At 32.6% G+C, this 23115-nt stretch overlaps 1 protein-coding gene across 1 annotated transcript in view; it reads right to left on the bottom strand.

The window, feature by feature from the left end:
* LOC141561333 (amine oxidase [flavin-containing] B) overlaps nucleotides 1-23115 on the bottom strand; it is a 76923-nt gene that overhangs the window by 14660 nt on the left and 39148 nt on the right. Inside the window, exons 4-7 of the mRNA XM_074300808.1 lie at nucleotides 16091-16195; nucleotides 12626-12717; nucleotides 3836-3977; nucleotides 2350-2499 (exon numbers count right to left, since the gene is read on the bottom strand). Coding sequence (XP_074156909.1) covers nucleotides 2350-2499; nucleotides 3836-3977; nucleotides 12626-12717; nucleotides 16091-16195 — 489 coding nt within the window. The remainder of the gene's footprint in view (nucleotides 1-2349; nucleotides 2500-3835; nucleotides 3978-12625; nucleotides 12718-16090; nucleotides 16196-23115) is intronic.

Raw genomic sequence — 23115 nt, 5'->3', positions numbered from 1 at the left:
AAACAAACAACAAAATAATAAGGATGAACTCTAATTTTTATAGGATTATAGCTTTGGAGTTGGAAGAAACCTTAAGAGTAAATTGAATCAATCTTCTTATCTTAAAGATACCAAAACTGAAACTCAAAGATATTTATTTAGTTGTCCAGGATCACATAGCTTTAGTCCCTGACATGATTTGAACTCAGGATTAATTCCAATCTAGCACTCTATCCAGTACACGAGACTAACCATTACCTAGAATATTCATAGAGCTCAGATTATTATAGATTTTTGCATGTTAATACCTTGGTCTGTAATGGCATTTAAGAATACATTTTTTTTTCATTAGAAAACATTTTTTTCTTTCTTCATTACAAAAGTATCATATCTGAAGTTGAGTAAAATCTTGTTCATATTTTAGCATTAGGCACTGGTGAAATTCTGACATAAAATTTTATCAATAGAAGGATCTTAAATCAATCAATCAACAATTAAGTACTTACTATGGGTTAGGCACTCTGCAAGGCAACAGGGATACAAAATGAATGAAAAAATATTTACTTCCAAAGAGCTTAAATTTTTAAAAGGGAGAAATTTTTTGGCCCGTTCTTATTTCATGATCATTGGGCTTTCATTGATGGTTTTTGGGAACAAGAATTTCACTATTTCTTCTGTATTCTAGTTTATAAGAAATTTACAAAGTGAATTTCATTGTTGATAGTTCTAATAATTAAAAAGTTATTTCTTATAATGAGCTTAAATATCTTGTGTTTTTAAATTTTAAGTGTTAAATCTTAAAAATCTGAAATTTCCAACCACTGGACCCTACTTTTTAGCTCCTTCCTCTATTGTGGAATTACTTGGAATAAATCTAATCTATTTCATTTAATACATCAAATATTTAAAGATAATTATTATTTCTCTCTTCTTCAGGATAAATATATTCATTTCCTTCTAATGTTACCCATAAAATATGGTTTCTAGCTCCTTCATTATTCAGATTACTTTCCTCTGTAGGTATCTACTATATCAGAATTCAGAATATCTCCAATGTGTACCAAACAGTTCAAAGTATAGCGAGCGAACAAAGAACTTTACCTCTCACATTTACAGAAACTTCATTTTCATTGCATGGAATTTTTGGAACAAAACAAACATTTCTATAACATAGTATAATAAAAAGATGATTGCACATGAAAATGCATATCTTATTAGTACAAATTGCTATTCTTTTTAAACATGTAAAGTTAGAATTAAATTGTTTTCTTCCTCCCCTAACTCCCAACTTAGATATATCTACCATTACATGCAAATATATATATATATATATATATATATATATATATATATATATATATATATATATATATATATATGTGCAAAACTATTCTATACATATTTTTAGTTATCGGCTTTTTCTCTGAATGTAAATACTATCATTTTCATTAGTTAATATATTTAATTTGTGTATGTATAATAGTCAAAATAACTTTTTTGCTTACAACAGTTGTTCTTAAAACAATATTTTTGTTATTGTATACAATGTTCTCTTAGTTCTGCTCATTTTCCTCTTTATTATTTTGTGCTAGCCTTTCCATGTTTTCCTAAGATGACTGAGTTTATCATTTCTTATAGCCTAGTAGTATTCCATCACCATCATATATTATAATTTATTCAGTTATTCTCCAGTTGAAGGGCATCATTGCAATGTCCTTTTTTCTGCCATCACAAAGAAAGTGGCTATAAACATTTTAGAATATATTCTTTTTTCCCTAATCATCTTTGGAAATGGTCCTTATAGTGGTATTGCAGTTTAATAGCTCTTTGGGCATAAATCCAGATTGTCCACTCTCTCTGGATAATTTCAATTTCATTAAATTAAAAAAGATTTTTTACAAATCCTACAAATGTAGCCAAGATCAGAATGAAAACAGAAAATTAGGAAAAAATTACTGTAGACAATTTCTCAGATAAAGGTTTCATATCTCAAGTATATAAATAACTTTTTGAAATCTATAATTGATAAATGGACAAGCAATTTTTCAGTGAAGAAATCAAAACAATTGATAATCACATGAAAAACTGCTTTAAATCATTATTGATTAGAGAAATGCAAATTTAAACAATCTTGAGATGTCATTTTACACCTAATAAATTGACTAAAATGACTGATGGGGAAAGTGACAAATTTTAGAGGGGATGTGGAAAAATTTGGACACTAATTCATTGTTGGTGAAACTGTGAATTGATTCAAACATTTTGGCATAGCTTCTTAGTGAATACATTCTACCTCCTAGAAATAATTTATACAACTCTGAATCACATAAATAAATGTTTAAATAAATTTTTAAAAAGAGCTTAAGTTACCTCATATATCTCATGGTTCAGAGTCTCCACAATAACATTTTCACCTGACTGATCAATGTGAACTACAGGCCTTTCCAACTTTACTCGGTCTCCAAGAAGTTCCATTATCTTCTCACTAACTTGACTAGAACCTCCAATAAACTTCCTTTCCTGTAAAAGAAAGACATGGTAAGTCTTAAGTAAGAAGTGGGACAGAAGGAAAAGGAAATGGAATATTTAGCTTCTTCCTTTCAATGACTTATTACCATCCTTTCAACTTTCATTTTGTTCTCTTCGCCTACCCTCCAGAAGTGTGCTTAAATATTTATTGACTGATTGACTGACTGACAATGTGTCAGATGTAAGATAGGGAGGAAAATAATGAATTGTTATTTTTTTTTTTATAATGCAGGCAAAGGAATAGAGAGGTGTTGAGGAAAGGAATGAACATAAATGAGAAGGCAGTCAAAGTTATGGTTTTTCCAGAAGCAATGTATTTTTGTGAAAGTTGGATTATAAAGAAAAGCATTGTAGAATGAATGCTTTTGAATTGTGGAGCTGGAGAAGCCCTTTAAGAGTCCCTTTTACAGCAAGAAGATGAAATCAATCAATACTGAAAGAAATTAATTCAGGCTATACACTGAAGCTGAAGCCCAAATACTTTGGTCACATAATGAAAAGACAATACTCATTGGAGAAGACCTGGTGTTGGGAAAAATTGAAGGACAAGGGGATGGCAGAGGATGAGATGGAGAGATAGTTTCATGGAGACAACAAATGTTGAGTTTGGAAAGACTTCAGGAGAGAGTGGAGGGTAGAAAGGGCTGTGGTGCTATGGTTCATTGGATCACAAAGCACTCAACATAACTGAATGATTTATCATAATCATTAACAATACAAGGGCTATAACAAAAAAATTCTTGGCACCTATGAGGCCCCAGAGCTCTAATTTGGGGGATAGTTAATTTACAAAAAACATGCAACAGTTCCAACTATTCTAGACATTGAAAAAGAAAACAATAAGGTTTAAAAAAACCTCCTCAATATCCGAAGTTATCTGAAGGCTATAAAAATGTGTTCATAGGAATTTTATATTTTAAATTGTACAAATTTCTTAACTTAAAAACTCAGAAAAAATGTACTCAATATGTCTTTTTTTTGTTCTTACTCTCATTTTTCTTTCAACCTTCATAAATATTCTACATTTTTCTAAAAATCTTTGGTTGCATTGATTCCAAATGTGAAATTACAAAATTAATGCATTTATATATTTTTTAAGATTATACTCAGTTTGTTATTTTGAATGGCTATCAACAAACGGTGACTTTCTAAAATTAAAAGATAGCTCAAATTATTATAGTATCCAGTTCTTTGTTTCTGTTTATGTCTCTGTGTGTCTATCTCCTCTATCTCTTTTTTTTTCTGCCTCTGTCTCTCTGTGTATGCTCCCCTTTTTCTTGTTGACGTGACTTTCTAACTAGAAATATCTGTTGATAAGTGTAGGTACCTGTCCTCCATTGGTTGTTGACATAATCCTGGTTGTGCCCCCACACTGTTTCACATACCACAGGAACCACAGGGCAGAGATTTCATGTGGCTCAGCAGTGACACAGAGGTTCACAACGAGAATAGCAAGCTGCTTGGAAGATCTGTATAGGAAACAAGAGTGGAATCATCATCCAATCATCCTATTGTCTATAGGTGAGAAGACCAAAATGAAGAAAGGTTACATGATTTACAAGGCATTATAGTATAATGCATGGAACAATGGACTGCTTGGCATGAGAATTCTTTTCTTTTTCTTTATTTTCAAAACACATGCATGAATAATCCTCATCATTCACCTAGAGACAGCATTGTGTTCCAAATTTCTTCCCTCCTTTCCTCCCACCCCTTCCCCCTAGACAGCAAGCAATATGTTAATTAGTTCAATTTCTCCATACATATTTCTACAATTATCATGCTGCACTAAGAAATATCAGATCAAAAAGGGGGAAAAATGAGAAAGAAAACAAAATGCAAGCAAACAAAAACGTGAAAATACTATGTTGAGGTCCTCTTCCTCTAAATCTCTGTCTCTTGGCTTTCTTCAAATCCCAGCTAAAATCCTACCATCTAAATTGGGGTGCTGCTATTGAAAGTGTTCCCGCATTTATAAAGTTTTTCTCCATTATGGATTGTCTATTGTTGAATAAGGTTCCATTAGAAGACTTTCCCACAAGTGTGAAATTTTATAATGAATAGTCTCTGAGTTGAGTGAAGTTGGAATTACAACTAAAGGACTTCGACTTCTATTATACTTAGGGGCTATTTTTGAAGATTTTTTTTTTATCAATTTCTGAGTATAATCTGAAGCTATTTCCATATGCATCGCTTTTAGGGAGAATATTTCCTAAAGATGCTCTCTTTTGTAGAAAATGTACTTATCTCAGATCAACAATCCTCACAAGTTTACTATGGTTACACCCTCTCAACTGAATAAGATGAATGATCTCTTCCAATTCAAAATGTTTTTCCTTGTCATTCTGCTATCCCTCCAGTCTGACAAAACATCAGGCTTCTCACAACTTGGAGACAAAGATACTAACCATAGAAAAGATTCTCAGAAAATTTTAAGGGAATAATTTTATCATATCAGCTTGGGAGCTGATTCCTGCTTGTTAGGTCCAGTGTCCTAATTTGCAAAGGAACTTTCAGAGACATCTCCTACCTCCAGCATCTAAGGTGTTTACCTTTGCTTCCACTAGTGGATCATATCTCTTTGACAAGACAAGTTGTTTTCCTGCATTATCTTCCTGCTTCAGAGAAGGGTCTGGGGCTCCCATTTTTCCAGGGTGAAGTCCACAACCACCTCTTGAAATGTCACTGACTTGTGGAGGGAGTTGCTGACCGGTTCTATCCCAGCCAGAAAGGAATCTGGATGTATTAGCCCTTGGAGCCCAGAGGCAGAACTGGAAGCCCTGTGCATGATTAAGTACTGTGGGACTCTGAGGGAGACCAGAATTTCTACTCCAGAATCTTGCAATAGAGCTCCAACCACAGAGCAAGAAATGAAAGTACTGTGATTGTTCTGAAGAAGAAAGGTACCATTTCTGGAAATGGAAGTGCAGTGGCCAGGCTGGAGCATATGCAGAGTGGACACCTTCCTACAAAAGCCAATAGCCTCTGACCATTTTGGCCTTATTATATATCTCTAAATATCTTACTTTTTCCCTTCCTTCCAGCTCCCATAGGGCTACTATCTCCCTGCAATGATAGATCAAAGCCATTGCCCTTTCTTCCTTTTCAGGGCTGTAAGTCCATGTAATTGCCTTCTAATACCATTAAAACTTAACAAAACTTTGCCTAGACCCACTATTATTTTAACCTGATTTAGAATAATTAGGGTTCTAAGAAAACATTTATTTCTTATCGCCATATCAACACATAAGCAATTTATCCCCATATTCTGTTTCAATTAATATGTATTTATGTATATGTATATATACATATATACATATGTATAAGCATATATATATATATGTGAATATATATATATATATATATATATGTATGTATTTCTCAGTTCAAAAGCTACCTTCTTCAGGAGGCCTTTTTGCTAGTGTATTTCCTTTGAGAACCTATCATTCTTATCTGTTTATCTTATATGCACTTTTTAATTTTTTGTTGTTGTTGGGGTTTATTTATTTATTGGTTTTTTAGCATACTATCTACTCCATTAATAGTAGCAATGTACTCATTGAGGGCAAAAACCACATTTTTTTTCATTCTTTTTATTCCCTCCATTTAGCACAACGCTTGACACACATTAAATGTTTAATTAATGTTTTATTATAATTGCATAATAAATATTTGCTGACCGATTCAGACTTCCCACTGTAGTACAAATATTAGGATTTGAATTCTACAAATCCAGGATTTTTCCCATAACACCATGTTCTCCAGATTTATCTACTTTGTAACTAGGAAACTACTTTATAAAACCAACATTCACTATCTGACTCATACATGTCATGAAAAGGGAAGCCAAACTAGCAGCTTTATAGTTAATAGTAGCCTTTAAATTTATTTAATTTTATTTCATTCATCTATTCATTCATTCATTTATTTTGATTTCATTTATTTATTTATTTGGTGAGGCAATTGGAATTAAATGCTCTGCCCAAGGTCACACAGCTGGTAAGTGTTAAGTGTCTGAGGCTGCATTTGAATTTGGGTCCTTTTGCCTCCAGGCATCTATCCACTGTGTCATCTAGCTGCCCTATTTCAGGTCATTTTTACAAGGCAGGCAGGAATGGAATAAAAGAAGAAAAACTGAACATAGAAAAAGATCTGTGTTTTCATTTGAGTTCTTCCAGTAATTGACCAGCAAGTTGATTTGGACAAATTACATTTTCCGGACCTTGTTTTTTTAGTTTGATTAGCTGATCCTCAATGTTATTTCCAGATCATAATTTCTATGACTTTATTGAGCATCTGCTAATGATAATCCTACTGCAGTGAAAATAATGGATTAGTTATGGTTCCTGACCTAATGTCAACAATAACAACAATATGAGGAGGCAAGATTTCCAATTAATTATTACTGTTGAATCGTGTTTACCTCATTTAGGTTTTTTTTGTTTTTTTTTTTTTTTTTTTTTTTTTTTTTTATGGCAAAGATAGTGGAGTGGTTTGCTATTTCCTTCTCCAGCTCATTTTACAGGAAAAAAAACTGAACTCAGGAAGAACTGGATTCAAATCCAATCTCAAATCCAATATACTTAGTAGCTGTATGATCCTGGGCAAGTAACTTAAACTTATTTGCCTCAGACTTAGTATTCCGGACCAACTAGCTGAGGAAACAGCTAAATTGAAAAAGTAGGTTGTATATGACTATTACATTATTTGGTGTAAAGGAAGAGACGTTAGATAAAGAGTCTGCATAACTATGTTTGAGGTCTACCTCTGGCATTTATTAGATCTGTGGCCATGGAAAAATCATTTAAACTCTGAGCTTTAGCCCTATTAACTGGAAAATTCAATAATCCTTGCATTACTTACAATAACTATAGGAAAAGAATTCTATGAATCTTGAAAGAGTCCATTTTTACTTGTGAATCATAACATTAAATATTATTTTTGGTAGGACACTTAAAATAAAACTTATTTGCACCAAAAATAATAATACCTAACATTTACATAACACATTAATATGATTACTTAGCATGTACATAAGGGATATACTCTGACCATTTTGCTCTACTGAATCAAATGTTTGGTTCTTTTAATCAATAAACAATAATCAAAGTAGAATCTCATATTTTTCATACACCTCAATGAATTATAAGGCTGGGAAGACAGAATGTTACAGAAAATTATAAAAACACCACACCCTTGGCATATTTTCATCAAGGATGTCTAGATCTACAGATACAGACTATTGTCATAAAGATTAATGCATATAAAATAGAAGGCATGCAGTCCAGTACTTAGTAATGTCTCCTTTAATCATTTTTTTAATATTAAAAGTACTTGATCAAGTATTTGATCTTTTTCATTCTTTTGGAGTGTCAACAGAGAAGTATCTTTCATACACACAAGTTAAAATTTGATCATACAAAATCCTTTGGCAGACAACTAGAGGTAACTCTGTTCAGTTATTTGCATGCATCAGTATTAAATTAGGAATATTGCCTAGACTGTCACACAACTAGATGGGCTACCATAACCTTAATTTGCTAAAGAGAGTAGGTCATTTAAAAAAAAAACCCAAAACCCAAAACAAAAAGAGTATGTCATAGATGTTTCCTTTAAGAACTGAGAAAAAGTCAAGTCATTGGTACTTTCTGGATTCTCCACTCATTCCTATTTTTATTTTATTTCCTTTAAGGCCATTTTCACAAACTGATTCTTTACTCTTTTTGATTTGGATCATATTATTCTGTGTTCTCTCCAAGGTCTTTTTTTGGTCTACTATTCTTGTCTTTTTCTTTTCATAGTTCCATTGAATACTGATCCATAAGAACAGTGTATATATCAGCCCAAATATTTACTATTGCTTGCACTCTTCTGCTATCCCCATTATGGGTTAAGAGTATAGAATATAGTTATGGATTACTATCTTCCCTTATTAGAGATTCATAGTATCACTGTTAAAATAAATAATGCTCTGAATCACTGATATTCCCAAATTTCCTCTTAAGAAACAAAAGACAGACCTGTAATCTCATATCTTCAGATTCTTTCTCCCCTGATGCACATGACAATCCTACCATCCCTTCTTATCTTTTGTGGTGTCTTTTAGTGGTGTCTTTCTGTAACATGTCATATATACACTCATCATCCTGCAAATCTCCCTTGCCTTTTTAATATATCAGGGGTATGTATCATTGTAGGCCTCAGGCTGTCTATCTGTAGTTTATCATTCTTATTACATTACCAGCCAATCTCCTTTGCTGGTCACCTATGTCCTGCTTGTTTTCCCTTACAAATTATAAAATACTGACGATCATCATTGTCCACATCTATTCACACTTATCCCCTGTGATGAAACAGTCAACAGTGATTTATTTATTAAGCATTTACTATTTGAGAGGCACTAGGCTAAGTGTGGGGGTAAAAAAGAAAAGCAGAATCATGGTCTCTGTCTTCAGAGAACTCAGATGAAGAGACCCACATCTGAAAAATAGAAAGTAGACCTAATATTAATGAAGGCCACTTACAAAATGGAATTAGTTTGGGGTGAGAATAGAAAGAACCAATCAGATTTTATCTCACTCCATCTTGACTCCATATGTATTATTCTCCATCTTATTTTTCTGTAAATTCATGAGAAACTATATAATATAAGCCATCTATTATTTCAAACAACTCAACTGAAACCCTCTCTTCCTCCCTCCCAACTTGGAAAATCTTTCCTCCAATTAAAAATCCCATTTATATTCTAGTTTGTATTCTGTTAATTGCTTTCTTTTAATCAATTGATCTTGTTTGATTAATTGCTCTTAATTCATAAAAATCTGTCTAATTCTGTATCCAGGGTCTTTGGAGTGACTAAGGAATCTGACTTTTTATTTTGTTTTGTTTTATTTTGTTTTTTGTTAATTTATTTTAGGGATCAGATTGTGTTTTCTCAGTTATTATAAATTACTTTCCACAACAGTCACCTATAAATTCCTAAATGAGGCACTTCTCAAGACAAATGAAAGAATGGAAAAGATTACAGAAGCTACTTTGCAATATAAATCTTTCCCCATTCTCTTTTCTCTGTATGACTTGTTGATTTTTCTTCAAGAAAAATCTTATACATCTAATCCACTGTGGAGCTGAGGATGGGCTTATACACTTGCTTCTGTTTCTTATCAAACTTATCACTATGCTACCAAATGAGTAACTGCTATGACTGCAAATGTTGTGATTCTTAACAGTATTACCTGCATTGCTAACTGTGTTGTTCTTATTTATCGCTCCCCTTAAATGATGCCCCAGGATCTGCCCGTGCAATAAGTGATGAGAACACTATAGCAAATGCTATTTTTACTTCACTGCAATATTCCAAATGAATGTTTGGATATTGTCTTTTGATGGATGACAAGCTTTTTTCTTTGACAAGAGAGTACTCGGCAGTTGCTAATTCTCATTTACTTCAAGGGATATTGAAAAATTCTCATAATAAAATTAATTTAAAATCAATTAAATTTTTTTAAATATCTGCTATCTAACAATATTTTTGGTTTGGAGTAGAGAGGTAATAACAAAAAAGAATCAAACATGACAACCTGTCAGCTTGTCACAACTCCATAAATGTCAGCAATTATGGATCCATTTCTTGATTCTAGTCCCATATACACAGAAGAGCAAGTTTCAGTACACCAAAAAGAGACCCTTTGCCAATGAATCATTAATTAGCTGAAAATACTTTTGAGATAGTCACTTTGATTCTTCTATACTTCAGTTTCCTAATCTATAAAAACAAAAGTTGTTCTAGATGAAGCCTAAAGTTCACTTTTACTCTTAAAGCCACCTAACCTAATCAGGCAGATTTCTAATCTAATCTCATAAACTACCTGCTCTTTGCCTTTTGCAAATATTTCTAGGAAATGGAGCCAGAGGGCAAAAGGTACGTGAGAAGGGATGGTGTAAGCTATCTGGTCTATGTCTTCTGATTTACTTCCCTACTTTTGGGGAGGCCGGTCAAATAGCATTATCTTCATTTTAATATCATCATTCATATTTGGACATCTAGGTGGTGCTGTGGGTATAGAACTGGATCTGGAATCAGGAAGACCTGAATTAAAATCTGGACACAGACATTAGCTGGGCAAATCACTCTGCTTGCCTCAGTTACTTTAAGTATAAAATGAGATAATAGCAAATCCCAGTGTTGTGAGGATCAAATGAGATAATAATTGTAAAACACTTTATTGTAGTGTTTGGCATGTAGCAGGCACTAAATTAATGTGAATTTCCCAAAATTATAGAGCTAGAAAGTAATTTGGGCACAAATTTCCTGACTGCAAACCTAGTGCTTCTCTCACTGTAACTAGCTAATTAACACTAAAGGAGGAATTGATGATTGATTATGGAAATAATGCTTTTGAATTGTGCCTAAAGACTTATAAGCTATTTTTTTATAAAAAGTCTCATAACTAAGATATATAAGAAACTGATTAAAATTTATAACAGAGAGCTATTTCACAATAGATAGATAGATAGATAGATAGATAGATAGCAACTTAAGCTATTAACACAACTATTTGAAAAAAAATGTTCTTAGGGGCAGCTAGTGGCGAAGTGGATAGAGCATCAGCACTGAAGTCAGGAGGATCTGAGTTTAAATCTGGCTTGTGACCCTCACCAAGTCACTTAACCCCAATTGTCTCAGAAAAAAAAAGTTCTTAGTCACTCCTAATTATAGAAATGAAATTAAGGCAGTTGTGAGGCTTACCTCACAAACATCAAATTGGGAAAGATGACAAAAGAGAAAATGATAGGTATTAGGAAAATCATAAAACTATTGCATTGTTGCTAGACTTTTTAATTTGTCCATCATTCTGGAAAGTAACTTGAAATTAGGCTTCAAAAGTTACAAGCCTCAGTTGAATTTACTGGTATGTGGAGAACTATTTTGTCATTAGCAGCATCTGTTGTAGTGAAAAGGAGCATTACATCTGAAGTCAAAGGATCTAGATTCAAATTCTTTTTTTCCTTTTCTTGGTATCATTTTTTCTAAGTTTAAAATTGTTCTTATATGAGAAAAATAAAATAATCTCTTTAGATCCCCTTTTAAGTTTCAAAGTTTAGTTGATTTGTCTTGATTTAAAGCTATGCTTGCTTTGGGTATATACCTTTATGTCTTTGTCCAGATTTACATCTACATCTATATATTTTTCTTCAAACACAAAACACCCATTAAACTTCAATATAAAAAGAATTTTATCTATTGGGAAAGATGTAAAAGGTCGGCTTAGGCCAAATCAATTCATTGAACTTAGGTTTCTCCCACCTTGACCCTTATCCCCACCCAATACCATATATAAAGTTTCTATATACTTATTGTAAACATGTTTTCTTTCCTGATAAAATGTAAGCCTTTTGAGTCAAGGACTGTTTCATTTTTATTTTCAGATCCCTACATCTCAGTACATGCCTGATATAGTATAAGTACTTAATAGATACTTGATGATGGATTGCAAGAAGTCTCCATGTCTGAAGTGTGTTTTTTTCTGAGAATAATTATCATTTATTTTTATCTCACCAACAGTGGTGGATTAAAATTAAAGAAAAAAAAAGACAAAACAAAATGGAAAATTATTTTTGGTAGTGTAACTTTTTTTCTAATAAACTTTCATGGAAAAAAGTCAATGCAATTCTGACTTGTTCCAAGTACTTTCCTTATTGTACCTTATTGTAACTTAGAAAAGTTTATATATATATATATATATATATATATATATATATATATATATATATATATATACATATATGTATATATATAATATATATACATATATGCATATATGTCTGCATTTATGTATACATATTATACTATATATATATACACACACATATATCTATATCTATATCTATATAATTCCATTATATTAAAAGTTTTAATAGTTAAAAATAGCAATAAGACTTTTGGGACCTCCTGTATCATATAGATTGACTGATCTACATAATAAAATTGTAATCTTCTTAAGGAAGACAACATATCTTTTAGTACTCTATATAATGACTATGTCCAGCATATAATAGAAGCATGTTGAATTAAATTGCTATATAAAAATGTATTATTTGGGATGTTATTTCTTACTCAGTCCAGCAGATCTTATCCAGTAGCTCCTTCATTGTCATGGAATCCCACTCTTCCGCATGAGGTGCTTTCCAGGGAGCATCACTTGGAATCTATGCAGAAAAGAGTAAAAATCTTTTTTTTATTTGGGGCCAACAGTTAAATTGGATTTTAACTTATAGGACACAAATGAAGTTATATGTCCATAAAGTTCAACTAGATAGGAGGGAGACAGTATACATAAATGACCTACAATTTTTTTTTAATATAAAGGTAGATAGATAGATAGATAGATAGATAGATAGATAGATAGATGGATGGATAGATGGATGGATAGATAGATAGATAGATAGATAGATAGATAGATAGATAGATAGAGGTAGAAAGAAAAGAGAAAGAAAGAAAAAGAAAGGAAGGAAGAAAGAGGGAGGGAGCAAGGAAGAAGAAATAGAGAAAGAAAGAAAGGGAAAAGGAAAGAAAGAAAGAGAGTGAAAAGGAAAATGGAAGGAAGAAAAAAGAAAAGAAGAAAGAAAAGAAGGAAGGAGGGGAGGAAGGAAGGAAAAGAAAGAAAAAGGAAAAAAAAGAAAAAGAAAGAAAGAAGGATAGCAGGATAGAAGGAGGGAGAACTGGCCTCAAATTCAAGACTATGGATTCAAATTCTGATTCTAATACATACTGATAATATTTGTTGTTGTCACATCATTTTTCAGTCATATGTGACACTATGAGACCCTATTTGGGGTTTTCTCAGTGGAGATACTGGAGAGTTTTGACATTTCTTTCTCCCACTCATTTTTACAGATGAGAAACTTTGGCAAAGAGGATTAAGTGACTTGTCCAGGGTCAAACAGCTAATAAGTGTCTGAGGCTACAATTGGACTTGACTCCAGAGCAAACCACCAAGCTGCTCTACCCTGATGGCATGAACTGGAACAATTCATGTAGCCTCTGAGTACTCCCAGCCAATTCTCTCAGACCATAAGTTACAAAACTGTTGCTCATCTACATTGATAGAGATGATTTTTCTAACTGGGTATCCACTTGCATTAATGCAATGAAAAGGGGTGTGTGTGTGTGTGTGTGTGTGTGTGTGTGTGTGTGTGTATTTGGCTATATTTGTTTCCTTCCCATCTGTATGCATCCACATAAATACATGCATATTAGAGTTACATGTACATATGTATGTGAATATATGCATATGTGTGCATGTATGTGAACATTAGCTTGCCTGCTGCCTGTTTGGCTTGAAGACTAAGAATAGTTTTACATTTAAAAAATGTAATGCAATTTTGTAAAACTATTCTCAAGGGATGGCACAGTGGGTCAAATCCAGCCTAATGGGCCACTATTTGCCAATTTTTTCATTATATCATACTTCCCTTTTTATGAAATTTTTTTGTTGTTATTAGACTTATTTAAATTGATGACTACATTGTTATGATTTTATTTGTTTTGCACTCATTTCTAATTCTACTTATTGAACTCTATAAACTGAATTCTCAAATTCATGATGAAACTTTTTCTTTCTTATAATAAATCTTGTCTTTAAATGGATTGTTCCCAGACATGTATTGTAATGTCTAATTCTAATTGAAAATCAGCCTCTATTGGATTAGACTAATAAAGAAGTGATTGGTAGAAAGGAAATATACAAAGCTTCCCTATGTATGTCCAGAGAAGGGCCAAATTTACCCCTGAAAATGTTAAATGAGTTCTGTTGTTTAGTCATTTTTAAATTATGTTTAACTCTTCATAATCCCATTTGGGGTTTTCTTGACAAAGATTCTGAAGTGGTTTGCCATTTCCTTGGCAGCTCATTTTACAGATGAGGAAACTGAGGCAAATGGGTTAGGTAAATTCCCCAAGGTCATACAGCTAATAAAGTGTCTGAAGCTGGATTTGAATGGTGCTCTATCCACTGCACCATCTCCTCAATTTGGTCCAATATACATTTCAAGTTTAATTTAATCTAATTCTCTTTACATATTCTACCTACATATTAGACCAAATGAAACTACTATTTTACTGAAGGCAAATTTCCATCTCTGGGTTCCCGTTACAGGCTAAACTTCTTAATGAGAAAGTAAGTCTTTTTTATGGCCTCCATGAACGCTCCCCTCTTCTGATTTAAAAAAAAATTGGGGGGGGGGAACTCTCTTTTGTGTCTCTCTCATTTTGTCTTGTTTTGTCTCATATGTATTATTAGTAATGTCATAGCCCCTAGAGGGGCTTTTCCTAGAGGAAAAGAAAGTTTCTCCTGTTTTTATTCCCAGGACCTAATATAGCACTTAGTATATGATGGACACTACATATGTGCTTCTTGATATGCTGGAGGAGATATCTAAAAATTGGGACACTAATGAACGATTGGTGGAGTTGTGAATGGATCCAACTATTCTAGAGAGCAATTTGGAACTATGCACAAATGGCTATAAAATAGTGCATACCCTTTGATCCTATCTGCTAGGTCACAGAAATTACTTCTGGGCCTCATCTCCCGATGCACTGTGTCCGCCCATTTAAAGGGCCCTTACACATACCCTTTGATCCTATCTGCTAGGTCACATTCCAAAGAGGCCAAAATAAAACAGGATCTATAAGTGCAAAAATATTTATAGCAGTTCTTTTTTGTGGTGGCAAGGAATTGGAAATTGAAGAAATCCATCATTTTGGGGAATGGCTGAACAAATTGTGGCATATGATTGTAATGGGAAACTGTGCTATAAGAAATGATGAGCAGGATGATTTCAGAAAAACTTAGACTTTTATAAATTGATAATGAGTGAGGCAAAACTAAGAGACAATCATTGTACACAATAACAGCAATAATGTATGATGATCAACTGGGAATTAATGATTCAAGGCAATTTCAAAATACTCCTGATGAAAAATGCCATCCATCTCCAAAGAAAGGACTAATATAATCTGAATGCAAGACATTTTTTCTTTATTTAGTTTTAGGGGATTTTTTTTTGTCTGTCTTCTTTCCCAATTTAAATATGGAAACATGTTTTGCATAATTGCACATATATAACCTATATCAAATTGCTCACTGTCTGAAAAGGATGAGAAAAGAGAAAGGGAAATAATTTAGAATGCAACATTTTAAAAACGAATGTTACTATACGTAATTGGGAAAAATAAAATATTATTAAAAAGAAAAAGAAAAATGTTTCTTGAATTGAAAGTAAGCTCTGTATAGAGATATGTAATTATAGCCTATAAGGAGAATAAAGATTTGGTGAATATCAGCTGGGTCTGGTTTTTCCTGAATCAGTAACCTTTTGCCAGCACTACAGGAACAAAGAATTTTAAGTAATTTTACAAAGAAATGTATTTTTATAATAGTTACTGTGCATTAAATTTTCTTTCTTTCCTTTTTTTGAGTTCTAAAAGAATGGAAAGGAAATAAAATAACATAAAAAGCTACATCTTTGTTTGATCTTTGTGTTTTCCCTTTAGTTAACCAAGCTCAAACATTCATACCTCTTTTCCCATTTCATCCATCGTTCTCCATAGGTTATTATGATCCAAGAATGCAATAGGGTTCCATACAGGAGGAAATGGACCTTTGAAGGGATAACTTTTGCCCTGTAACACATAAGAAAAAAAAGATCACTTTGTCAAAATGTTCTATTATCTTTCATTCCTTTGTATATGTTTAGAAATCTTTCTATTTTGTTAGTAAAGATGTTACATGAAGTTTTTTCCCCTATTGTCTCTCTGATATTATACTAGCCTAATTCCTTGAACATAATAATAAAAGTTTACTTAATTGAATTTTTTGTTTATTTTAAATTTTCTAAAGGGAGATGTTGTGTCTCATGATTCCATTTTGCTGTCTTACCCTAATGTTTTGTACTACTACTCAATAAATAGGTGCAAATTTACTTTCATAGAACTCTTTGGACAGGCTAAAGGGAATGAAATTTAGTGGGTGAATATAGTATTGGATTAGTAGTCTGCCCTACTCTGTCATTACTAATTAGTTGTAAAATATTAGTTCAAGTTACCTTTCTGGGTCTTAATTTTCTTATCTGTACAATGAGGGCATTAGTCCAACAGAGTCCTAAAAATTCTATGATGAATTTTTCACTCTCCTAATTACCCTATTTTGGAGACACTTTATCAATGTTTCTATTACAATGTGACAGCTACATGAATTTCATGAGTCATTCAAAAGGACAGTCCTGATTCCAGCATCCTATTCAGATATGATTTGAGGATGAAGTAACATTGTAATGAAATGCCTTGTAAGACATGCAACAATGAACAAAATGAGGCTTACTTTGCTCTAAAATTCCGCAACAAGACAAACTCAGAATTATATGAGTACAATTGGAAAATACTTTTCACCCAAATAAAAATGTATCTAAACAATTAAAGAAATATTGATTTCTTATGAGTAGGCTGAGCCAATGTAGCAATAACAATTCTGTTTAAATTAACTTACTTATTCAATGCCATGTTAATCAAACTATCAAAAATTATTTTATACAGCTAAAAATAGTTACAGAATTGATCTTGAAGAACAAAAACTCATGAATATCAAGGAAATCAATGGAAAAAATGTAAAAGAAGATGGTTTAGCAGTTTCAGATTTTAAACTATATTTTCAAACTATATGTTATCACTTTGATAACAAAGAAAACAATCTAGTACTGGCTAAGAAATAGAATGGTGGACCAGCGAAATAGATTAGATACATAATACACAATAGTAAAAGATCATAATAATCTAGTCTTTGATAAATCCAAAGATACAAGCTTTGGGGGGGTAAATACTTGTCATTTGACAAAATTTGTTGGGAAAACTGGAAAGCAGTTTGGCAGTCTCTAGACATAGACCAACATGTCGCACCATATTTCAAGATAAGGTGAAAATGGTTCAATCATTTAGATATAAAGAGTATTATAAGGGGAGTAAATCAGGAGAGGATAGAAAAAAACGTACCAATCAGATCTATGAATAAAGGAATGTTTTATGATCCATAAAATACAAAGGGGATTCCATAAAGTTAAAAAAAAATTTGATTACATGAAATGATTTTTTTTTTACAAATAAACTAATGCAGCCAAAATTAGAAGGAAAACAAGAATAAAAGTTTTCCAGCAAGTTTCTCTAATAAAGGCCTCATTTCTCTAATATATAGGGAACTGTGCCAAACTGACAAAATAAGTTTTTTTTCCTCATTGATAAATTGTCAAGAGATAGACACAGGCAGTTTTCAGAAAAAAAAATCAAAGCTATCAATAATCACATGAAAAAATGCTCTAAGTCACAAATGATTAGAGAAATATAAATTAAAATAATTTTGAGAATAACTAATTAGATTGGTTAACATGACAGAAAAATAAAATAAGAAGTGTCAGAGGAGATATGAAAAGATGGAACATTAATGCACCATTAGTGGAGTTGTAAAGTAGTTCAAACATTTTGAAAAATAATTTGGCATTACTCCCAAAAGCCTATAAAGGCTGTTTATTCTTTGATCCAGAAATTCCACCACTAGGTCTGTATCTTAAACAGATCACAGAAAAAGAGAAAAAAATCTATTTGTACAAAAATATTTATAACAGCTTTTGTGTGTGTGTGTGTGTGTGTGTGTGTGTGTGTGTGTGTGTGTGTGTGTGGTGGCAAAGAAATGGAAATTGAAGGAATGTCTATCAATTGATGAATGACTAATCAAGTTATGGCATATGATTTTGATGTCATACTATTGTGCCATAAGAAATGACAAGCAGGATGGTTTCAGAAAAACCTGGGAAGATTTATATGAACTGAAGCAAAGTGTTACTGTTACACAGTAACAGTGACATTGAAAGAATTATCAACTGTCCTATAAAAGTCTAAGTTACTCTGATCAAGACAGTGATCCAAGACAATTTTAAAGGACACCTGATGAAAAATTGATATCCACCTCTACAGTGATAACTGGTAAAATCTGAATGCAGATTAAAGAATACTTTTAAACACTTTATTTTATTATTTTATTTTGTTAGTGTTTTCTTTTACAACATGGGTGTAATAATATAGAATTATATTTTGCATGACCTCACATTTATAATTGAAATTAAATTGCTTGCTTTCTCAAGGAGGAGAAAAGTACAAGAAGACGGAAGAGAATTTGGAATTCTAAAATTTAAAATTATGATTGCTATAAAAATGTTTTACATGTAATTGGGAGACATTTAACAAAATTTAAAAATTTAATTATTTAAAAAATTCATGAATTCCAGGTGAAAATCCCTCATATAACAAGTGATCAATTTTAATAGAATGAATTTCAAAGCCACTGTCATGAGTTCTTTTATTTCTCTTTATAATTTTACTTGGTAATCTTATTAAAATTCAAGGATTCAATGATCATATCTATGGAGATGATTTTCAGATCTATTTATCTAGCTTAATTTTTCTTCTCACCTCTAGTCTCATATCTTCCTTTACCTATTAAGATATTTCAAACTAGATATTCTATAGCTATTTCAAAATCAACATGTCCACTTAACATGTGACATGATCTCATCTTTGCTCTCTCCCCCTTTCCTAACTTCCCTATTACTGTCAAAAGTATAATCATCATCCCAGACACTCAGGCCTACTTATTTTCTCTTGCCAATTTTGAATATTATCAATATCATCACCATAACTGAATTACCTTAATAGTCTTATGGTTTGTCTTTCTGACTCCAAGCTGTTCCCATTCCAGCCTATCTTTTGCTTAGCTATTAAATTTATCTCACCATGTTATCCCCCTACTCAACAAATTCCATTGACTCCATATTATCTCTATGATCAAATATAAAATCCTGTTTGGTTTTTTAATCCTTCATTACCTGCCCTTTTCATACCTTTCCAGTCTTCTCTGTACATGTCCTCTATGATTAGTGTGACACTAGACTCCCCTTGTTCCATGAATAAAAACACTTCCTTACTACTGGAATCCATTTTTATTGATTGTTCCCCATGCGTGGAACTCTCACTCCTAATCTCCTGGCAACCTTTAAGTTTTAGCTAAATTCTCCACTTATGTAAGAAGCTTGTCCCAGTCTTTTTTTAATTTTAGGGTCTTCCTTCTGAGTTTATTCACCAATTTAACCTGTATGAATCTTGTTTTTTACATTGTTGTTTACCTATTGTCTTCCTCATTAGATCTTTAAGAGAATATCTCTTTTTTTGTTTTGTTTTTGCTTTTCCTTCTATCTATAGTACTCAATCCTATATCCAGCACACAAGAGATACTTAGGAAATGCTTGCTGACTGTTTGGATGACAAAGGAGGTGTGCTTGCTGAGTGATATTGGCAAGGAGATGGTCTGGAAGTGACAGTAGAAAGTAAGAATATTTTGAATCACTGTCAAAGACTGAGGATGTGTTTAGGGAAGAAGATGCACTCCCTACTGGAAAGTATGACCAGGAAGGCAATATAATTTGGAAGAAACGGAGGTCTCAGTAAAAGCAAATCAATGGAAAGTATATGAAAGGAAAAAAAGTCCAAAATGAAAGAAGTTTTTATGCAATAGGAATTCCAGGAGGTACAATAGAAGTGATCCACAGAGTTTGAGTGCAAAAATGAAAGAGATAGGATTGAGAAAGATTATTGAGAAAGATTAGATTAGAAGAACAAGAAACAAGAGTTAGGAGTGGATTGTTCCTAGACAATTAATAGTTAAGTAACAAGAATGAGGTAGAGAGGAGTTCTCTAGTAACTGAAGTGGCAGTGGGAGGCAAATGATTTAGAAAGCTTATTACGTCTGTCCCCATTTGAGATTCACAGCAAAAGCAATTATGACTTTTGAGTGAATTAAAAAACATCATTTCATAAAACTAGAAAGTCATTGAATTGGGAGATATTGAACTTATCTATTAGAAAATATTTCTTTTGGGAAGAAGTGATAGGAAAGTCATTTTTTTTTTAATATTTAGAAGATTGCTTAAGAATGGGCTGCAATGCTGTGTGACCCTGGACAAGTCCCTTAACCCCAATTGCCTCAGGAAAAAAAGGAATAGGCTGCTATGTCTAGAACTCTTAAGTACCCTATGGGTATGTTATCTCCTACTAGAAAATAAATGGGAGCAGCTAGGTGGTACAACAAATAAAGCACTAGGCTTAGGGTCAGGAAGATCTTACTGAATTTAAATCTGGCTTCAGAAACTTAATGGATATGTGATCTTGGGCAAGTCACTTAATCCTATATCCTTCAGTTTTCTCATTTGTAGAACTAAGTAGAGAAGAGAATGGCCAACCACCCTAGTTATCTTTGCTAAGAAAACTCCAAATGGGATCATGATGAGTTGAACATTACTGAAATGATTGAACCTGAATCTGGTATGGTCTTTGGACTATTATCTTTTGTTCCTTTGATTCTCAGAACTCCATTTTTGAGCACACTCAACTCCACTTCCCACTGAGTGTCTCTACTCTTTCCTCTAATTTCCTCTAAAGAACAAGGACTTCTGTTAATCTAAAATTTAAAAAATTAGTTTGGGGTGGTGCTTAAAAAGAGGAATGTTTCAGGCACTTTCATTTGAGTTCCCTGTTTTGCTCATTTTGCTTAACTAATTTACTTGGTTGCAAAATACTTCTCACATAGTTGGGGATAGGTTAAAAGTATCTGTAAATGTTTGTACTATAGAAATAAGACACATCAATATAACTTTTTTTTTAAAGTTTTGATTTGTACCCTAAAAGATCTCTAATAAGTGTAGACATGTCTAAAGGAACATATTTTATAAATATATGTAAGTGACTAGTTCCTTTAGGAAGATTATAATATTAATAAAACTAATGTCACTGTCTGGATCCCTGAATGGCTCAATTTTTTTGTGTCCTTCCATGGCTACAGATTGTCAAGCTCACTTCTTTCTACTGATCTTAGCCCCCAGGAACTACAAATACTTTTAAAACATCTTTTATTCTTTCAGTATTTGAAGTCAGCTATTTTCTTTCTTCTTACCCCCAAAAGACTTTAATCTACATTTCCTAAATCCTTATTTAGCTATACAAAAATTGCAGCAAATTTCTTTCTTTCTTTTCTTTTCTTTTTTTTTTTTAGAAAGAATTAGCTGTAGTCAAGATAAATTCTTCATAACTGTCTTCAAGAATTCTTTATTTTTAGGAATTCACCTTATTTGGTACTTATTTGGTACTTCTGAGGTTATTAGGGGAAAAGTCAGTTCTGACTTAACCTCTAGAGATTAAGGTCACACATTTCCCAGACCTCAATTTTCTTAGGATCACAATCTTGAGGTTTTTCCTTCTGAATAATTAAAAAAAATTGATTAACATTGATATGAGCTTAGTTGAGGCTTTCTCAACATTCTATTTTTTTTAATCTGTGAATCTATTTTAAAAATCTGTGAAAGTTAAAAAAACCCACAAACCAAATCCTCCTTCCCCCTTTTTTTTTGAAGAAAGGTAGCTGGATATCTCCTCCTGCTGAACAACTGCTTACTCTTTTCTGAAAACTTAGGATAAGTTCTATGTCTCAAATTTGATCAGTGAAGGCTTTTCAAGATTAATCTCCTCAGTCTCCTTGTCTATGTCACCAGAAATGTGTCTGGGGAACAAACTGCCATCTCTCTTTAAAAACAGTAGTCCTCATTTGATTCAGTGTTGAGATGATGAAGGACTCATCAACTAAAAATAATGCAACCTAGTTGAACTAGTGGTAGTTTCTTGCAGAACTACTGCCTTTTATTTTCTCCTCCTTTAGAGACCTGACAACTTCTGAACTTATCATTCTATTTGTTATTATTATTATTATTATTTTGTTGAGGCAATTGGGGTTAAGTTACTTATGCAGGGTCACATAGCTAGGAAGTATAAAGTGTCTGAAAACAGATTTGAATTCAGATCCTCCTGAATTCAGGGCTGGTGCTCTAGCCACAGCACCAAATAGCTACCTCTGAACTTAACATTACAACAGCCTCCTTGGGCTTATCCTTGTTTGACCATGCTTCTTCCCCATGGCATGAAAGTATCATAGGATACTTTATAAATACAATCTAGCTGGAAGGGAACTCAAAATGCCATCAAATTAAAGCCTCTTATTTTACAGATGAAGAAACTTAAGCTTCAAATTAGGTCTTCAGACTTATGGTCTTAGATATTACTGGTCTGGAAGACTTTTGGGAAAATATTCCTAAACCTTAAAACCAGGCAGATGGGTGGTACAATGGATAGATTTCAGAATTTAAAGCTAGGAAAACAATCACTTTAAATCCTATCCCAGACACTTGCTATATGATGGTAGGTAAATCACTTATTTGCCTCTATTTGTTTCTATTATCTCATCTGAGGATGATAATGGTATCTACCTCTCAGGTTATTATAAGAATAAAGTGAAATAACATGTATAAAGTGCTTTATAAACTTTAATATAATCTATAAATGTTGGTTATGATGATTATTTACCATTTAGCTGTTTACTTATAGTTCATTCTGTTAATAAGGGCACTGTGGTGTTGCCACAGAGGAGAAAATAAAGCTAATGTTTGCTTTATATGTGG

This window comes from Sminthopsis crassicaudata, chromosome 3 (assembly GCF_048593235.1).
Source record: "Sminthopsis crassicaudata isolate SCR6 chromosome 3, ASM4859323v1, whole genome shotgun sequence".
Taxonomy (NCBI): Eukaryota; Metazoa; Chordata; class Mammalia; order Dasyuromorphia; family Dasyuridae; genus Sminthopsis; species Sminthopsis crassicaudata.
Note: the sequence above shows the minus strand (reverse complement) of the source record. Positions and strands in the feature narration are given on the sequence as shown.